At 39.7% G+C, this 16,576-nt stretch overlaps 1 protein-coding gene and 2 non-coding genes across 3 annotated transcripts; 1 reads left to right on the plus strand and 2 right to left on the minus strand.

The window, feature by feature from the left end:
- Positions 1 to 6,865: 6,865 nt before the first annotated feature.
- Positions 6,866 to 6,938, minus strand: trnar-ccg (transfer RNA arginine (anticodon CCG)). The gene has a single exon. It is a non-coding gene; the product is annotated as a tRNA-Arg (tRNA).
- A 159-nt stretch (positions 6,939 to 7,097) lies between these two features.
- On the plus strand, positions 7,098 to 7,169 carry trnap-ugg (transfer RNA proline (anticodon UGG)). The gene has a single exon. It is a non-coding gene; the product is annotated as a tRNA-Pro (tRNA).
- A 6,109-nt stretch (positions 7,170 to 13,278) lies between these two features.
- Positions 13,279 to 14,884, minus strand: LOC130097688 (uncharacterized). Its single transcript, XM_056264629.1, has 4 exons — positions 14,562 to 14,884; positions 13,775 to 14,175; positions 13,476 to 13,675; positions 13,279 to 13,395 (listed from the first exon to the last, which is right to left on the minus strand). Exons 1-4 carry the CDS (start codon positions 14,762 to 14,764, stop codon positions 13,279 to 13,281), a joined length of 921 nt encoding a protein of 306 aa, XP_056120604.1. The 5' UTR covers positions 14,765 to 14,884.
- Positions 14,885 to 16,576: the final 1,692 nt, after the last annotated feature.

The raw sequence follows: 16,576 nt of genomic DNA on the forward strand, positions 1-16,576 counted from the left end.
GATCAAATAGACATAATTTTAAAGATTACACCTTGCTTATCAAAAGTAACAAAACACTGAGCTTATTGCGATTATATGTGGTTAATGGTGGTTAGGCAACAGCCCTGTATTCGTTGTGTACACATAACACATGAGGTGCAATGAGCCGGGGCTGGGCGGGGCAGGAGGGGGCGGGGCGTGTTCGGTTCGCCATGAGAGTATCGCGATACGTATCGTGGGTAGTGTATCGCGGTTTTTCGGTTCGGTTCAAATATCGTTACACCCCTAGTCACACATGCCAACCCTCCCGATTTTTCCGGGAGACTCCCGAATTTCAAAGCCCCTCCCGAAAATCTCCCGGACCGACCTTTCTCCCGAATTTCTCCCGATTTCCACCCGGACAACAATATTGCTACACCATCGAAGTCAAGCGCGGCAAATTCGGCAATCAGAACAGAAAAAGAAGCAGAAGAAGAAGGGGAAAAGGAAGAAAGAAGATGGCGAATAAAAAGAGAAAATATGCCTGCAAATTCCTAACTGAATGGAAAAAAGAATTAACGTTCATCCAGGACAGCTCGAAGGGGAAGGGATTTGCTGCCTGCAAATTTTGTAGATCAGACTTTTCCATTGAACACGGTGGCCGAACGGATTTAATTACACACATAGGGTCAGAAAAGCACAAGGCTGCGGCACTGCAGCACAGCCCAGTATTTTAGGCCATCTTTCCAAAGGTAGACCCGATGGTGTTATTTATGCCGAGACAAAGATGGCTATGCTGTTAGCTACAAGCAACATCCCGTTCACATTTGCGGATGTTTTCAACAAATCCGTGAAGAATATGTTCCCTGATTCAGATATTGCTCACCAGTACGCAAACGGAAGAACAAAGGCTACTCAAATAGTGAAAGGTGAGTGTATATAAAATAATACTGTTTTCTAAGAGTTAGGGTTGAGACTTGTCCCTTCATAATACGAATTTGTCCCGTATTTTAGGATTGAACTGTTAAAGATTATTAATTCATTCTTTCTTTTTTTTTCTTAAGTAAGCAGCAAGTACAGCACAGTTAGTAGAAAAACTGTGTTTTCATTACTGTGTACTTTTATAGGTGCCATTGCCCCGGAATTGGACAGGGAAGTGATCAAACTGTGCCAAGACCAACCCTTTGGTCTGATGTGTGATGAAAGCACAAGCAGAAACACGGATAAAGTATGTATTTTGTATTTACACTTCTCTTGTAAGTAATTTGTGGCTGCTGTCAGTGAAAATTGTCTCTAAATATATATATTATTTTTTAAAGGAGTTTGTAATATTGGCCAGGGTTTTTCGATCCGAAAACTCAGGAGGTGGTGACGAGGTTTCTGCACATGCCAGTGTGCAACATTGGCACAGCAGAGAACCTCTTTCAGTCACTGAACACAGTGCTAAGGTAAAATTAAAGTCACCAATGTCCATGTGAATACATTATAATATGTTTGGAGACAGACAACTAATAAGTAATGTTGTACTTTGTTTGTTCCTAGTGACAGAAAAATCGACTGGAAAAACGTTGTGGCATTTAATAGTGATAATGCCAGTGTCATGAAGGGGAAGCACAATTCTGTTGTCAGCAGAATTACAGACATGCAGCCATCCCTAATTGACATGGGATGCATCTGTCATCTGGTCCAGCTGGCCACAGGATGTGGCATTAGGGCTCTACACCAGCCTATTGAAGAAATCCTCAGCAGCATATATGCTCACTTTGACATAAGGTACGCATATTGATATTCCGCCCGGCCGTTACACTTGCACATAAGTTAAAAGAGAGCCTCTGTGCCACAATTTGATATTTATTGGATGTCATTTTGGTTCCCTGGCTTTTCATTATTTAACTATTTCTTTCCTGTTTTTTGTTTTTTGTTTTTTTTAACCTTTCTCAACTTTAGTGCCAAACGTTGTGAAATCTTCAAAGAGTTTGTGGAGTTCACAGACTCGGAGACTCTGAAGATACTCCGATATTGTGCAACCAGGTGGCTCAGCTTGCTGACTTGCATAAAACGGGTGCTCAACCAGTGGGATGCACTGCAGGCATATTTTGCTAGTCATGAGGATTTGGAGAAGCCTGGCAAAGTGAAGATGCTGGCAGAGCATTTAACCAGCAAGAAGACAAAGTTCTTCTTCCTCTTCCTCTCCCAGGTTCTGAAACCACTGGCAGAGTTCAATGTTATGTTTCAGGTCAGCCAGCCTATCAAAAGATAAACTTAAATAATTATAATAAATAATGCTGATATCATAACTGCTTTTTCATAACTGATCATCCATCATCTGTTTCTAGGCTGAAGGAGTGATGATTCATAGGCTGCACCAGGAGATGACCAGCTTGGTGAAAAGATTCTTGGGAAGATTTCTCCCTGCCAGCCTTATTGCTGACGTCCCACTGAAGGCCAGCAGGTTCAAGGAGGCCAGCCTACAGTTTCCAGACAAAGAACTCTTTCCTGGAGCTGCTGCACAAACCTTCTTGGAGGACAACATGGATGAACTTTCCTTTTCTGTGCCAATGATGATAAAGTAAACATTATGATTATTGTGTTATCCAAATCAGCTAACATCCTAAGAGCTAACAAACTGACATCCCATACAATGCCTGTACTTTTTTATGTGATCACTGATCATGTGTCAGAGCAGTGAGAGACTTCTTTGTAGCTGTGACCACAAAGATGATGACTGCATTCCCCCTCGACAACATCATCCTCCAAAACCTGACCGTGTTGGACCCAGAGTCACGACATCAATTTTCCCCAAATTCAGGTGCATCCCGTTTTAAATGACGTGGTAGTTGTTTAATAATCAATCAGACGTTACAGATGATAATAACAGAGAAAGCAATTATATCCCCAGCTCACTCGTGCTTAATTTGCGCATTTTCCTTTGCAGTTATTGAGTTAGGGAGAAGTCTACCGCAGCTGCGGTTGGACCTGGATAGCCTTAGGGAAGAAGCAGTGGAGTACCAGGTGCTTAGCAGGGAAGATCTTCCTCAGGAAGCAAGGATCGACAGGTTTTGGGCCATGCTAGGGAGAGACGGAAGATTCCAGAATCTGGTGCATTTAATGAAGGCACTTTTGTGTGAGCCACACAGCAATGCATCATCAGAGAGGGTGTTCAGCATGGTTAGAAAGATAGTGACAGAGAATAGAACAAGGATTGACAATTCAACCCTTAACTCACTCCTCTCCTGCAAATTGAATTTCACAGGTGCTGCTCATAGCTACGCTCCTTCAAGGGCCATGCTACTGGCTGCGAAGCATTGCACCTTCAAATACAACCATAAGTAGAGTAGTGTTGTTGTTATTGTAAAAATACATATATATATATATATATACACAAAAAATATTGTACAAAAAAAGGGTCTAACCTCCTGAGGAGAGGCCTTAAGGAATTGAATGTGTAAAATAAATGAATTACATATTTCTTTGCGTTTGTGATTTATATGTAATAATATCTTATATATTTATATAAAATTTATATATGACCCCCGTTCAAGGGTTCTCTGACTCTGTTTGCTGTTGCTGCTTTTCAACCACTTCATATCTGGCCATTTTACTGCAAGCCACATAGTACTTGACGTCACGTTCTGCAGCATCAGAGGCTGATGCATCGGCCAAATTGAAGTTTTTGCAGGCCTGTAGATGCCGTAGTGGGATTCAAACCATTTTATATCGCTCCTAATTGAATTACCGTGGCTCTTTTGCAGAAACGCTACCCAGATAGCAACATTGTTTCGGCCCAGATCCGGCCCACATCTGGCACTTGTGGGATGCGGATCTGGCCCACATGCAGCGTGGAATGACGGCCCTTGGGTGGCCCACTCCTGTTTGCCAGATCTGGGCCACAAGCAGGCCATAGCAATGCCACATGTCAGCCAAGAGCAAAGAAATAAACCAGAACTGGACTTTATCTGAGCCACAAAATCTGTGTATATTAAATATGGAGTCATCTCAAGCCTGTTAACAAGCAGAATCACTGAAGGAAAGAAGAGAATAGAAAAAGAGACGAGCAGAAACACAAGAACTACAACTGACTTCAGACACAGTCTTAGATGAAATCAACTGAAGAGAAAAGAAGACATTACATCTGAAGATCTCAGCAGAGGAGGATTAAACAACTCCACAAACAGCATTACCAGCTTCACTTATTACTAACCAGACTGACTTTATTTCTGTCAGACTTCTACATAAGTTTTTATAGGGAATTAACAGAGGTTTAACTCTGTTTCATTTGAAGTCACCATAGCAGTGATTAGTGTTTCCATTAGTTGGGCTCTTAAATCTTAATATATCTTTTGTATTTTTTTGGTTGTTGTGACTGTGTTTAGTCAAACACATTTGCAGCAGCAAAGAAAGCTAAAGTGAAATGAGATCAGGTTATAATGGTTACCTGTTGATGGTATAATCATCAGGACATAACTTGATGTCTTTGGAATCTAACAATTGTGTTGATCCATTAATACACAGCAAAATCCCCAGTTTTAAATTAACACTGCTCAGTGTTTATATGAGTCCACACTCAGAGAGTGTTAAATGAACACTGAAGCAGTGCTAAAGTTAATGAGATAATTAAGTGATTAATGGAAGGATAATTGAACATTATCGACGACACCTGATGTTAACAAGCGGAATCACTGAAGGAGAAAATCGTAATTGGTATGTTACCATTGTGGAGATCAGTGTTTGCTTTAGTTGGGCTGTTGACCCTTTAAGCTATTAACTCTAGATTTTGTTTGGCTGCTCTACCTGAGTTATAACAGCCAGATGAACAAAGAGAAAAGGTGATCTGATGGTGTTGGTGTTGTTTGAACATTATCATTATTTCACAATCATTCGACCTGAATCACTGAACACATATAGAACCCAGGTACTGAGTTACATTTACTTTATTGATTATAGCAGCACTATCCTTGAAAAGCATAATATGTGTAGCTTTTACAATGTAATCCAAATAATTTCCTAAAACTTAATCTCATACAAAACTTTTTTTTCTTTTTTTTTTTTACACAGACATCAAGAATCAGCCTGTGAATCTCAACAATGGTGACAATTATAAAGCATTTTGCAGTGTATTCTAGATTCCACCAATCAAATATCATTCATGGCTCCCATCATGCATTGCTGCATGAATAAATAATGAGCTTATGTTCAGAGGTGATCTGTTTGTCACCACTGTTGAGATTCATACGCTAATTCTTGATGTCTGTATGTGCCTACCTTTTTTCTAGAAGTTTTTTTTTTTTTTTTTGTAATTGATTTGATCATTTGGACTTAATTGAAAAGGCAAAAAAATGCATACTCTACAAGGACAGTGCTGTTATAATCCATAAGGTAAATTTAACTCTGAAATTATGCTCCCAATGAGTTCAGTGATTCAGGCCAACTATTGATTATGTTAAAACACAACCAACGTCATCATATCATCTTTTATCTTTGTTCATCTGGCAGGTACAGCAGCCAAACAAAATCTAAAGTTAATGAATTAAGGGTCAACAGCCCAACTTAAGCAAACACTGATCTCCATAATGGTAACATACCAATTACGATTTTCCCCTTCAGTGATTCTGCGTTAACATCAGGTGTCTTCAATAATGCTCAATTTTCACTCAATTAATCACTTAACGATCTCATTGACACTGCTTCAGTGTTCATTTAACACTCTCTGAGTGTGGACTCATATAAACACTGAGCAGAGTTAATTTAAAACTGGGATTATGCTGTGTATTAATTGATCAACACAATTGTTAGATTCCAAAGACATCAGTGAATCAAGTTAATTCTTGATGATTATAAAACCATCAACGGGTAACCATTATAACCGGATCTCATTTCACTTTAGCTTTCTTTGCTGCTGCAAATGTGTTTGACTAAACACACTGTCACAGCAGCCTAAAAAAGACAAAAGATATTTTAAGAGTTAAGAGCCCAACTAATGGAAACACTAATCACTGTTATGGTGACTTCAAATGAAACACAGAGTTAAACCTCTGTTAATTCTCAATAAAAACTTCTGTAGAAGTCTGAAAGAAATAAAGTCAGTCTGGTTAGTAATAAGTGAAGCTGGTAATGCTGTTTGTGGAGTTGTTTATTCCTCCTCTGCTGAGATCTTCACAGATTTAATGTCTTCTTTTATCTTCAAGTGATTTCATCTAAGACTGTGTCTGAAGTCAGTTCTTGTTTTTCTGCTAGTCTCTTTTTCTGTTCTCTTCTTTCCTTCAGTGATTCTGCTTGTTAACAGGCTTATTAAGGCTGCAATTACTTAATATTTAATATACACAGATTTTGTGGCTCAGATAAGGTCCAGTTCTGGTTTATTTCTTTGCTCTTGGCTGACATGTGGCATTGCTATGGCCTACTTGTGGCCCAGATCTGGCAAACAGGAGTGGGCCACCCAAGGGCCGTCATTCCACGCTGCATGTGGGCCAGATCCGCATCCCACAAGTGCCAGATGTGGGCCGGATCTGGGCCGAAACAATGTTGCTATCTGGGTAAGCACAGGTATACTTGTTGCTCTGTGGAGTTTCTTTGAACAAATTATCATTGACTTTTTGCAGCATTTTGTGCCTCTCTGCTTTCGTACGCAAAGCCTTCGTTGTAGGTCTGGTGCAACAGTAAAAAGCGGCCTTTTCCCATTAAGCCACTGGGCCTCTTGCGCAGGGTGCTTTGTGTAATTTCAGCCTGATAGGGCACATGCACGGGCAGGACAGAACAGAGTGACGCACACAAAAACCCAGCACAGCTATCAGAAGTTTGTCTGTTCTATGCTAATTCAGATCTTGCGGTCATCATGGCTACAGGCTTGCTTTGAACAAACCATCCTTGAATTTGTCGAACGGCCACCTTAAATGTAGCCCATTAAAGACGACCCAGGTGGGACTTGAACCCACAATCTCCAGCTCCGGAGGCTGATGCCTTATCCATTAGGCCACTGGTCCTTGTCTGCCAAGCTTTGCCTTTGATCTGTAATATGACTTCAAGTGGTTTCTGCTGCTCAAACAACTACACTTTGGTATCTCGACGCCAGGTCGGGTTCCGTCTTTGAGGTGAACTTCACTGAATTTGTGGCGCCCTCCCGAAACACTTGCGTTCGACGAGGCTCGTTGGTCTAGGGGTATGATTCTCGCTTTGGGTGCGAGAGGTCCCGGGTTCAAATCCCGGACGAGCCCAGCAGTCTCAGCAGGAGCAGCCTGTTGGCTCCGTCCTTTGGAGCGCTGAGCCAAACTCAAAACTGCTGTGCTTTTGAAATTCTTAAGGCTGTTTGTCTTCATCTGTACTACAATTTAGCCAAAAGTCAGCCAGATGACAAGTGTTTATTTCCTTCACAGAACATACTCACAATCGCTGCCTGCCAGGGAGTACGGCTCCCTAACGACAAACGTTTTGCATTAAAACTAGTGCCTGCCCATTCTGTTAAAGGCCAGCGTTCAGTGACTGTGATCATGCTACTTTCTGATATCATGAATGTGATTGTTACTAGAAAGCCATTTTAGATATCTGAAATAATATTGATATCAGAAATACATTTTCAAATATCAAAAATGAATTTTTTTAATATGAAATGAATAAAAGTTAAAACAGCTTGCCATAGGCAGCGCTCTAATAACAACAAATGTTCATATATTGGGGAAAAACTTCATATATGTTTTGTTTTAAACATTATTTTTGAATTAATTTGTTTACAATTTTAATAACCAACATGTTATCGAATTATATTTTGTTCGTTTCAGTTCCCCTTTAAAAGACGGGAATGTAAATCAAACTGCTCAATAAATTATTAACGATTGTGGTTAGTCAGATTTAGGTAGCCTAGCCTCATTAACTCAGGAAGGGTTTTTATTTTTCCTAATCGCAATTTCAAAAGAAGGATGGGGAGGGAGAAACTCAGCCTGCCCCGAAAAAGCGTTTGATCCAGTCATCAATTGAACAACAGTTTGGAGCAAAGATGCCATACCCTGGTAGGTGTTTACTCAAATTATTTATTGTAAGATTATTTGGTGTAGGGAAACTAAGCAAGTGTACAGTATAATCATCCCATACAAATGTTCTGATGTATTGCAATAATAGTGCTTATTATTTTTTGCACATAATATTTATAATGTCTTTCCTTTATCTGACTCGCTGTTTTCTTCATATGATTGTCCTTTCATTGTAGCTCATAGTCTTCCCAAACAAAAACTGGATCAAAAACTAATCGAGTTAATAAACAAGGACATGCAGCCACTATCCGTTGTGGAGGATAAAGGTTTTAGAGCATTTGTGAATACACTTGATCCAAAGTACAGGATTCCATGCAGACAAACAACAAAACAACTAATTTTGGAAAGATATTCAAAAGAAAAACTAGCTCTGAAGGACCAGCTCACTGTACGTCTGAGTAACTTTTTTTCCTGTTTGTCATTATTTCCCCTCTATTTCAATATGTTGTTTTGTTTTATGCTTTCCTAAATGCAAAATGTTAAATGGCTATATTAATAATTTGATTAATCATTTAGTAATCACTGATAAATGTAAATGACAGAATTCTTATTTATTAACATGACAAATAACAGTGACAGTCAGTTGTGACTACATGACCTGCTCCATAATTTTGAGTCGTTTTGGTCCAGAAACATTTTTATTTTCATTAAAATAAAATGAATGTCTTCTAATCATTCTAATGACTATTATGATTGATTCTAAAATACAATCATTTAAACATTTATTTGTAAATTAATTTCTTGAAAACCTAAATGTGTTCCTGTGTCAAAGTGGCTCAAAATGATGGAGTTCTTGAAACTTGTTTTTACATTTTTGAAACTTGTTTTTACATTAATTTCTTTTCAGGCTGTACAAAGTGTCTGTCTCACAACTGCGGACATCTGTTGCAATGGAATCATATATTGCTGTGACAGCACATTATATTTCTGATGATTTCCCTCTGCTGACCAAATTACTGGAGGTTGAAAGGTAAAATATATTTTTTAACTGGTAAAAATAAAAAATATGGAGTAAAATGCAGAGTAAACTGTGTATCCTAATGAGTATTAGGATACACAGTATTATTGTTGGCTTATGATTAGCCTATTAAAACGTTTGAGTGGCCTAATTTATAGTACAATTGATGGGAGTTAATTGAAGTCATTTTGAAAACTTAATATTTTTTTTTAATTCCATTTGATAATGTTCGTTCTGTAGAAATTACTCTTTTTCAGAATTAAATTCAGAAATTCAGATTTAACAGTTAGGAAACTATGTGCATAATAAATAATGTGTGCTGAGTATATCTTATTTCTTTGTTAGATTTGAAGGAAGACACACAGCTGATGCCATAGCTACACACCTCCGCAGTATCCTTCTGGAGTGGGGTCTTCAGGACAAAGTTTTTTGTGTAACTACAGACAACGGAGCAAATGTGGTTGGAGCAGTAAAAAAAATGAACATGAGAAATCTGCCATGCTTTGCGCACACTCTCAATCTTATAGTAAAAGACAGCCTTGCTGCAGTCACTGAACTTGATGACTTGAGATCCAAAGTGAGGAGAGAGTGGTAGGATTTTTTAGATCCAGTTGCACAGCAAAGGAGAAGCTAGACAACTTGCAGAAAGACTTGAAAATGCCCCAACTGCGCCTTCTCCAGGAGGTTGAAACTAGGTGGAATTCCACCTATTTAATGCTAGAGAGGTTTTTTAACCTCCGGGAACCCCTCTCTGCAGCAATGAGCAACATGGACCTACCCATGTTTTACCCCCAGGACTGGACTGCAATGGCTGATGCAATTGAGGTGACCATACTTTGTATCATATTCACGAGTTCACACTTACATACAATAGGCTCTATGCACGTCGCAGTTCCGGGTTCGCGTGTACTAGGCTATCAACTTCCGGTTCAACTTCCTGTTTATACACAGTCAGATATGGCTCTCTTTTATAGTCGTTGTCTTCAGGACTTACCTCGTCTGACGGTAAATGATGTAGACCGACTCATTAAAACATCATGTGCTGCTCCCAACAGCAAGCGGGAAAAGGGATTTAAAATGTACATCGGGAGCTATATCGACAATTATGAGGGTAAGTAGCTAAAGTACTTACTATATTAACCCCTCAGGTTGTGTAGGTCATTTTGACTCGGTGAAAATTTTAATTAGTTAATGTTATCGCATTCGACTGAAACTTAGCGACTTTGTTTACAAAGGGTATAACTACTTCTCAAATGTTTTTGCGAGAAATTGAAATGAAATGAAAATTTGACAATTTTCGTAGGGGAGAGCGGGGCACAACGTAACGTGGGGCTAGTTGTAACACACTTGTTTTAAATACTTCCACACATGCCAGCATGACGAAACCTCTTTTACTGTCTATGGACGAAACTTAGTGTATTTACTAGTTGTCATATCAGCACTATATAGAGAAAAAAATGCGCCAAAATTCAGAAATCGTTGTAAGATATCACTGAACATTTATTTAACCATAGCAAAATTATTTTTCTTACTATATAAATTTTTCATCTCTATTCATTTGTGTTTATTTAAATTTAGACAAATCTGATACATTAAAAAATGCCATTATTTTATATGAAAAAGTTAATAATTGTATTTTATTGAGAAAATGTTTTGGTTTGACTTGTATATATTTTTTATTAGATCAGATAACATTTTAAGCTGTCATGTTACAATGTGCCCCTCCTATATGGCATGTTGTCACATTTAACTTCTATTCTTTAGGGGTATATCAAGAAAAAAAAGTATACACTGTATTAGTAAAACAAAACCACATAATTGTACTAGACATGTGGGAAATTAATGTGGGGAAAAATAAATACTCTAAACCCTAAGTAGATTTACACAAACTGAGTAAGTCAAAAAGCGTTACGTTGTGCCCTGCTCTCCCCTACTTTTTAGGGGGGAGACTTGTTCTCTTTGAATTAGGACTGGTTTTATATTTATTTTTGCTTCTAATTAACCATAGGCCTCATTTATCTGAGAGTAGGCATCTCATTTTTTGATATATAGATAGATATATACAAATTTTTTTATTTTTATTTTTACAAATGTTTGACTTTTTTACTAAATAAAACAGTTTCAAAATGTATGTTCATCTTTCTCCCTAACAGTGTCAATGAAAGACAAGGTGACAGGAGAGGTCAGCGTGAGGGCAGTCTGTCATAGATCCATGAGGAAAAATGAAAAGCCACACAAATTGAGAGTAGGGTGACTAGGGTCAATGTTAGGGTAATAGTTAGGCCTGTTGATAAGTTGCCCATATCAGCTAATAAGTAGCATTATCTAAATGTATATGGCTTAGTCTCTGTCTACTGTTTATGGACTTGAATGGGTAGGCCTACATTTTAACATATGTGCCCCTCATCTAGAATACACTATGCTTTTATTAGTTATATTTTCCTCTTGTTAACAGTTTAGCTCTTGAGAGGAATTTGTCATCTAAGCTTCTATTTCTCCCTAGATGGTGTTAAAACACTCGAAACCTGTCATTTTGGCGAGCACTCACTGCTCCTGTGTGGCGGGGTGTGCCTTATGCAACCATTTGGTTGCACTACTGTATCAAACAGCACACTTCTCCCAATTAAGCATCCCTGCTGTACCCCCAGTGCACAGTTGCACTGACACTGAGCAGATCTGGCATAAACCAAGGACCTTGGTAAGTCATCTGTCTGTCATGTGAATTGTACCTATGCACATGTAGCTATTGTGATGCCATGTCAAAATGTGTCTTTGCTGTCAGGGTGTTAGGCCAGGTCCGGTGGGAGACATGGAGGTCCGCAAACCCCAAAATTCAACCGCGGTTTGTGTGAGGTGAGATTATTTTACCTTTAGTTTATGTGTTTAATATGTACGCTGCAGTTTAAAAAAAAAGTTTTTTCACTTTACCTTTTTCAGAAGTTCTCTCTACAAAGCACTGGACGGAGAAATGCCAGATCTAGCCACATTGAGAGTGGCAGAGGTATACAAGCACTTTCCCCCTTTGCTTGCACCTCTAGTGACCACCATGGGCATGTCAGCAGAAGTCCCATTAGTTCAGTCAGCTTTTGGGGCTGTCCAGGCAGGGAGTGTGCTGTCATTTCAGCTAAAACCACCAGAAATGCGGGAAATCATCAACATCCCAGGCGCCCCTGCCCAACCTTCTATTCCCATCCAAAGCTATAGGCTTGAGCCAACCACATGCGCCTATGTGTTATCAGAGGAGGAACATGTATATATGAAATCGCTACAGGTGTCATTCGACATGGCCCACAGGGTTGAAGCTGCAACACGGGAGCAGAGCTCATGCCAGGAATGGCATCGACTGAGAAAGATGCGAGTCACATCTACACGCTTTCACGAGGCATGCCATGTTCGCTGTCATACATCTGCTGAAAATCTGGCACACAGAATTTTGAGGGGGACTGTCATGACGAAGGACATGAGGAGAGGAATCGATATGGAGCCAGTTGCCGTGACAGAGTACTGCAGTTTAAAAAATGTGAATTATTCACCCTGCGGGTTCATCATACACCCTGATGCTCCATGGCTGGGATGCTCTCCCGATGGAGTCGTTTTCGATCCTTCTGACAACCCACCATTTGGCCTGCTGGAAATAAAATGCCCCAACATCCAGAGTTATGTTGACTGTCCCTACCTCAAAACGTCAGACGGTTCTTTGCAGCTTAGGAGGCAGCACAAGTATTACTGGCAAGTGCAAGGTCAGATCCTCCTAACAGGTTTCGAGTGGTGTGATTTTGTTGTATGTGCGCAGGAGGACATGTTTGTTGAGCGTATATACAAAGATATTGATGTAATGCGCACCATTAGAGACCGAGCAGATCTGTTTTTTTTTTTACCACTACCTACTGAAGTGTTTGCGTGTTTAGGTCATTTTTAGATAACCAGTGAAGTATTTCTCAATTTCTACAATTGTACAAATGTTGCTTTATTTAATGACTGTGTGTTACAGTGTGGCCACATACCACTGGTGGTCCATTCAATTATAATATACAGCATTATATTTATTGTATTATTATTTGTTATTTACACTATAAACAATATTTACATATATATACAAAATACTCATATATACACACATACTATATTTATACAATATATATACACCTGTATCTATTATATTACATTAGACATGTATATGTACATATATATTTAGATTTGTATAGGCTAGTTAATAAATATGTTGTTATGCATTATGAAATTATAATAAAAAATGCATAAGGAAACACTGTCTTAGTTTTGTCTGTTGATCAGAGTGTGAAATCCATAGTTTTTACAAAAGTATATGTACAATATTTACATTTACCTTAGCACATTAACAAGGATGAGGGTTTTTAGACTCAGTGGCTCCATGCCTTGACAAGTGGTCCACATTGGTAGTTCACAAGCAAACATGCCACTGTAAACAGTTGGTTTATGCTACCAGAAATGGACAAGGGGATGACTGTGTCAAACAACTTATGCTCCTTCACTCGACGGATAAGACGTTCAACGTGTACCCTGAGCCTGGCCACAGACTGAGTGTGTGTCACTTCATGAGGTAGCATTTGTTTTCCCTTGGTCAGGAAAACAGGCCGGTGAATTTTGCATGGCACTAGGCTGTCAATTAAGAATCCCTTATCCACCATGATGGCCATGTCAGGGGTAAGAAGGTTAATGATCCCTGACTGTTTGAACAACTCCCTGTCACTTATAGACCCTGCATAGAGTCCAGACACAAATGTTATTGCACCATGAGGTGCCATTCCTATTAAAGCCTTGAATGTGCAGTGAGACTTATAGTTTGAAAAAACCTCACTTTGTAATAGCAAAGAGGAAGGTGTTTGGCAGCGGATCTCAGTACAATCCAGGATAACCTGTGTGTCTCGGAAAAGATGAAATTCCTCTGGCAAATGGGCTCGTACTCTCTCTTTCGGCATCCAAATGCACACTGACCCCAGGACAAAGTACAGGAAGTTGGCCCAGGTTGTTATGATGCGACTCACAGTGGCCTGATGTACATGGAAGCGATGACCAAGGTCCTTTTGCTTGAGGCCCAAAGCAAGATGCATCATGAACAGGAAGAACTCGTCTATTGCAGGAAGTGCCCGAGTGTTTCCACCCTCCTTGGTGACTTTGGAGTTGGTGACACGAATCATTCTGTGCGTTGCCGGTTCAATCAGTTCCCAGAAGGCCATCAGGTGGTTATAGGTTGCAAATCTGTCAAGAAATAAACGTGCATTGGTTCTCACATGGCATAAAATACTTACACTTAGCTTTATAATATAGTCATTTTCAGTTTAGGAAATAAGAATGGTGAACTACAAGTAATTGATACAACAATCTTGTAATACATCATGAGTCATGAAAATTATGGAATTCCGTATGTATGATTAAACTAACTCTGATTGCTGTTGAAGACAACATATGTTATTCATACATATAATTATGTTAGCCTATGTTGTTATTATTTTGGTCGGTGTAGCCTACTTTTACGTGCAGCTAGGTTATACAACTCAAATAATATTTAATAACACTGTGGACTAGTGTTTTCAAGACAAAGGCAACGCTATTGCAAATGCTTATCACAGGCAATATAATTTTACCTTGTATAAAAGCGTATGTCCTCATCGGACCCAGCAAATCTCTGGAGACCGAAGCGAAGTATGATCTTGGTCTGGTCCAACTGCTTCCGTAGATCTTCTATCTCCCTCGTCAACTCCTCATTTTCATGTAATACCATGTCCACAGCTGCAGCTTCGGGAACTGAACAATAATCGTGTCCAGTCCTCTCCACGTCAATATCCATATCTTGCTCTACGTCCGAGTCAGGATCAGGGGGCAGCGGTCTCTCTCGCCGTTCCCAAACACTCGACCTCGGCGGCTGCACTTGGTAACGGTTCCACTCAAACAGTGTAGGGAAAGCACCTTTTTTCACACGTCTCAGTCTAGTCCCTTCCATAAAGTCATCAGGTTTGAAATGAACACTACACACCTTTGTGTTTTTGTTGACTTGGAAGTCATCCCTCCTGATCTTAACGATCCATTTTTTCTGAGATCCTCTTCCACGGGAAATGAATGAAAACTCACAGTCGAGTTGTATCTTGCCGACACAACGCACGACGGCACACAACAATGTTCCGAACTAGGTCGCATTAGCTTTTGATATCGGAAAACCTTTTTCTCCATAGTTAAGCTGCCAAGATAAGAATAACTAGAATGTTTGTCGTTGTTAACTTTCGCGCGTCAGATCTAATACGGAACCGGAAACTGTTTGCCCAGTAGAGAGTGTAGTCGGAAACACGTCACAATCCCCGCTGCATAGAGCCTATTAGAGGGGGTAAAGTTTAATGCGTATTTGGCGTCCTGTCCGGGGGGAGGGCACCGAGCTCGGATTTTGGCCCGAACCCAGAGTACTCTTTCTTCACATTTCATTTTTCATTTTCATTTTATTGTTTATTTTTACAGGGACAATGCACAATTAAAAGTAATTGCACCAGAATTAGCTAATAGCTAGTTTACATCTGCTGTCCCTGGGCAGGTAAACAAATAAAATAACATACATTACATATACACCACATAAAACATCACAATACATACATGTGCATAATATAAAATTTAAAACCAGAATATAAAACAGATAATGTACAACACAGTCATTAGTGGTTGCAGATCTGTTGTGATAGTAGCCAGTACTTTAGCTTATTTTTAAAAATTGAGAAGCTATTGAGGCTTCGAATATTTGTAGGTAGGGAATTCCACAACCCCACTACTCTAACTGAAAAAGCTTTTTGCCCAAAGGCTGTTTTTCTGTACTGCGGTACCAAATCTCCCCTGGCAGAGGCTCTAGTCCTACCTGCACTTCCATTATGGGTCACACATCCCTGAAGAGGGGGTGGAACAAGATTATGAATAAATTTGTACATCAGGCACACATCAGTATAAAATACAGACATCCCAACCTGCAAGAAGTCATTTCAGGGAGGTATATCTTGGTGACTGGATTGTTGACGGGGGGGGGGGGGGGGGTGACTGGATTGTTGATGGGGGGGGGGGGGGGGGGGGGGGGGTTGTCTATCTTTCCTGAGGCACACTCGCAAGGTCTCTCGCTCTCTCCCTCTCTGCCTTGCACGCGCCGCGCGCTGTGTATGTTATGCGCGCAGTCAGAGCCGTTAAATATGAGTTTTTCTAAGCTCTGGGCGCAGTATGTTCTATCTCGCTCTAGATTCCGGGAGATTTGAACTAATTTGCGGGCATCAGGGAGAGGCTAGCAATATGCGGGAGACTCCCGGAACTTCCGGGAGACTTGGGATGTCTGAAAATACAAAATTATTCATATTTAAAAAATGTAACCTTTTCAAAATAGTACAATGATGGTAGTCCCTTGGTTTTTTATCTAACACTTTCATGATTTGTTTATGAAGGGAGTACACAGGCTTAAGTGTAGTTGCATCTGCTTGTGACCAAGTTGTTATACAATACGACAAGTGAGGTAGAATCAGAGTATGTACTAAAAGAAGTGCAGCTGATTCAGAGAGCTGGTGCCTGATGCTTTTAAAATTATTCAAATGGAATTTAACATTATTTATAACCCTTTTTACTTGCTTTTTAAAAGACAGGT

Source organism: Rhinichthys klamathensis, unplaced genomic scaffold, assembly GCF_029890125.1.
Source record: "Rhinichthys klamathensis goyatoka isolate OS25496 unplaced genomic scaffold, OSU_Roscu_1.1 h1tg000223l_1, whole genome shotgun sequence".
In the NCBI taxonomy this organism is placed as follows: domain Eukaryota; kingdom Metazoa; phylum Chordata; class Actinopteri; order Cypriniformes; family Leuciscidae; genus Rhinichthys; species Rhinichthys klamathensis.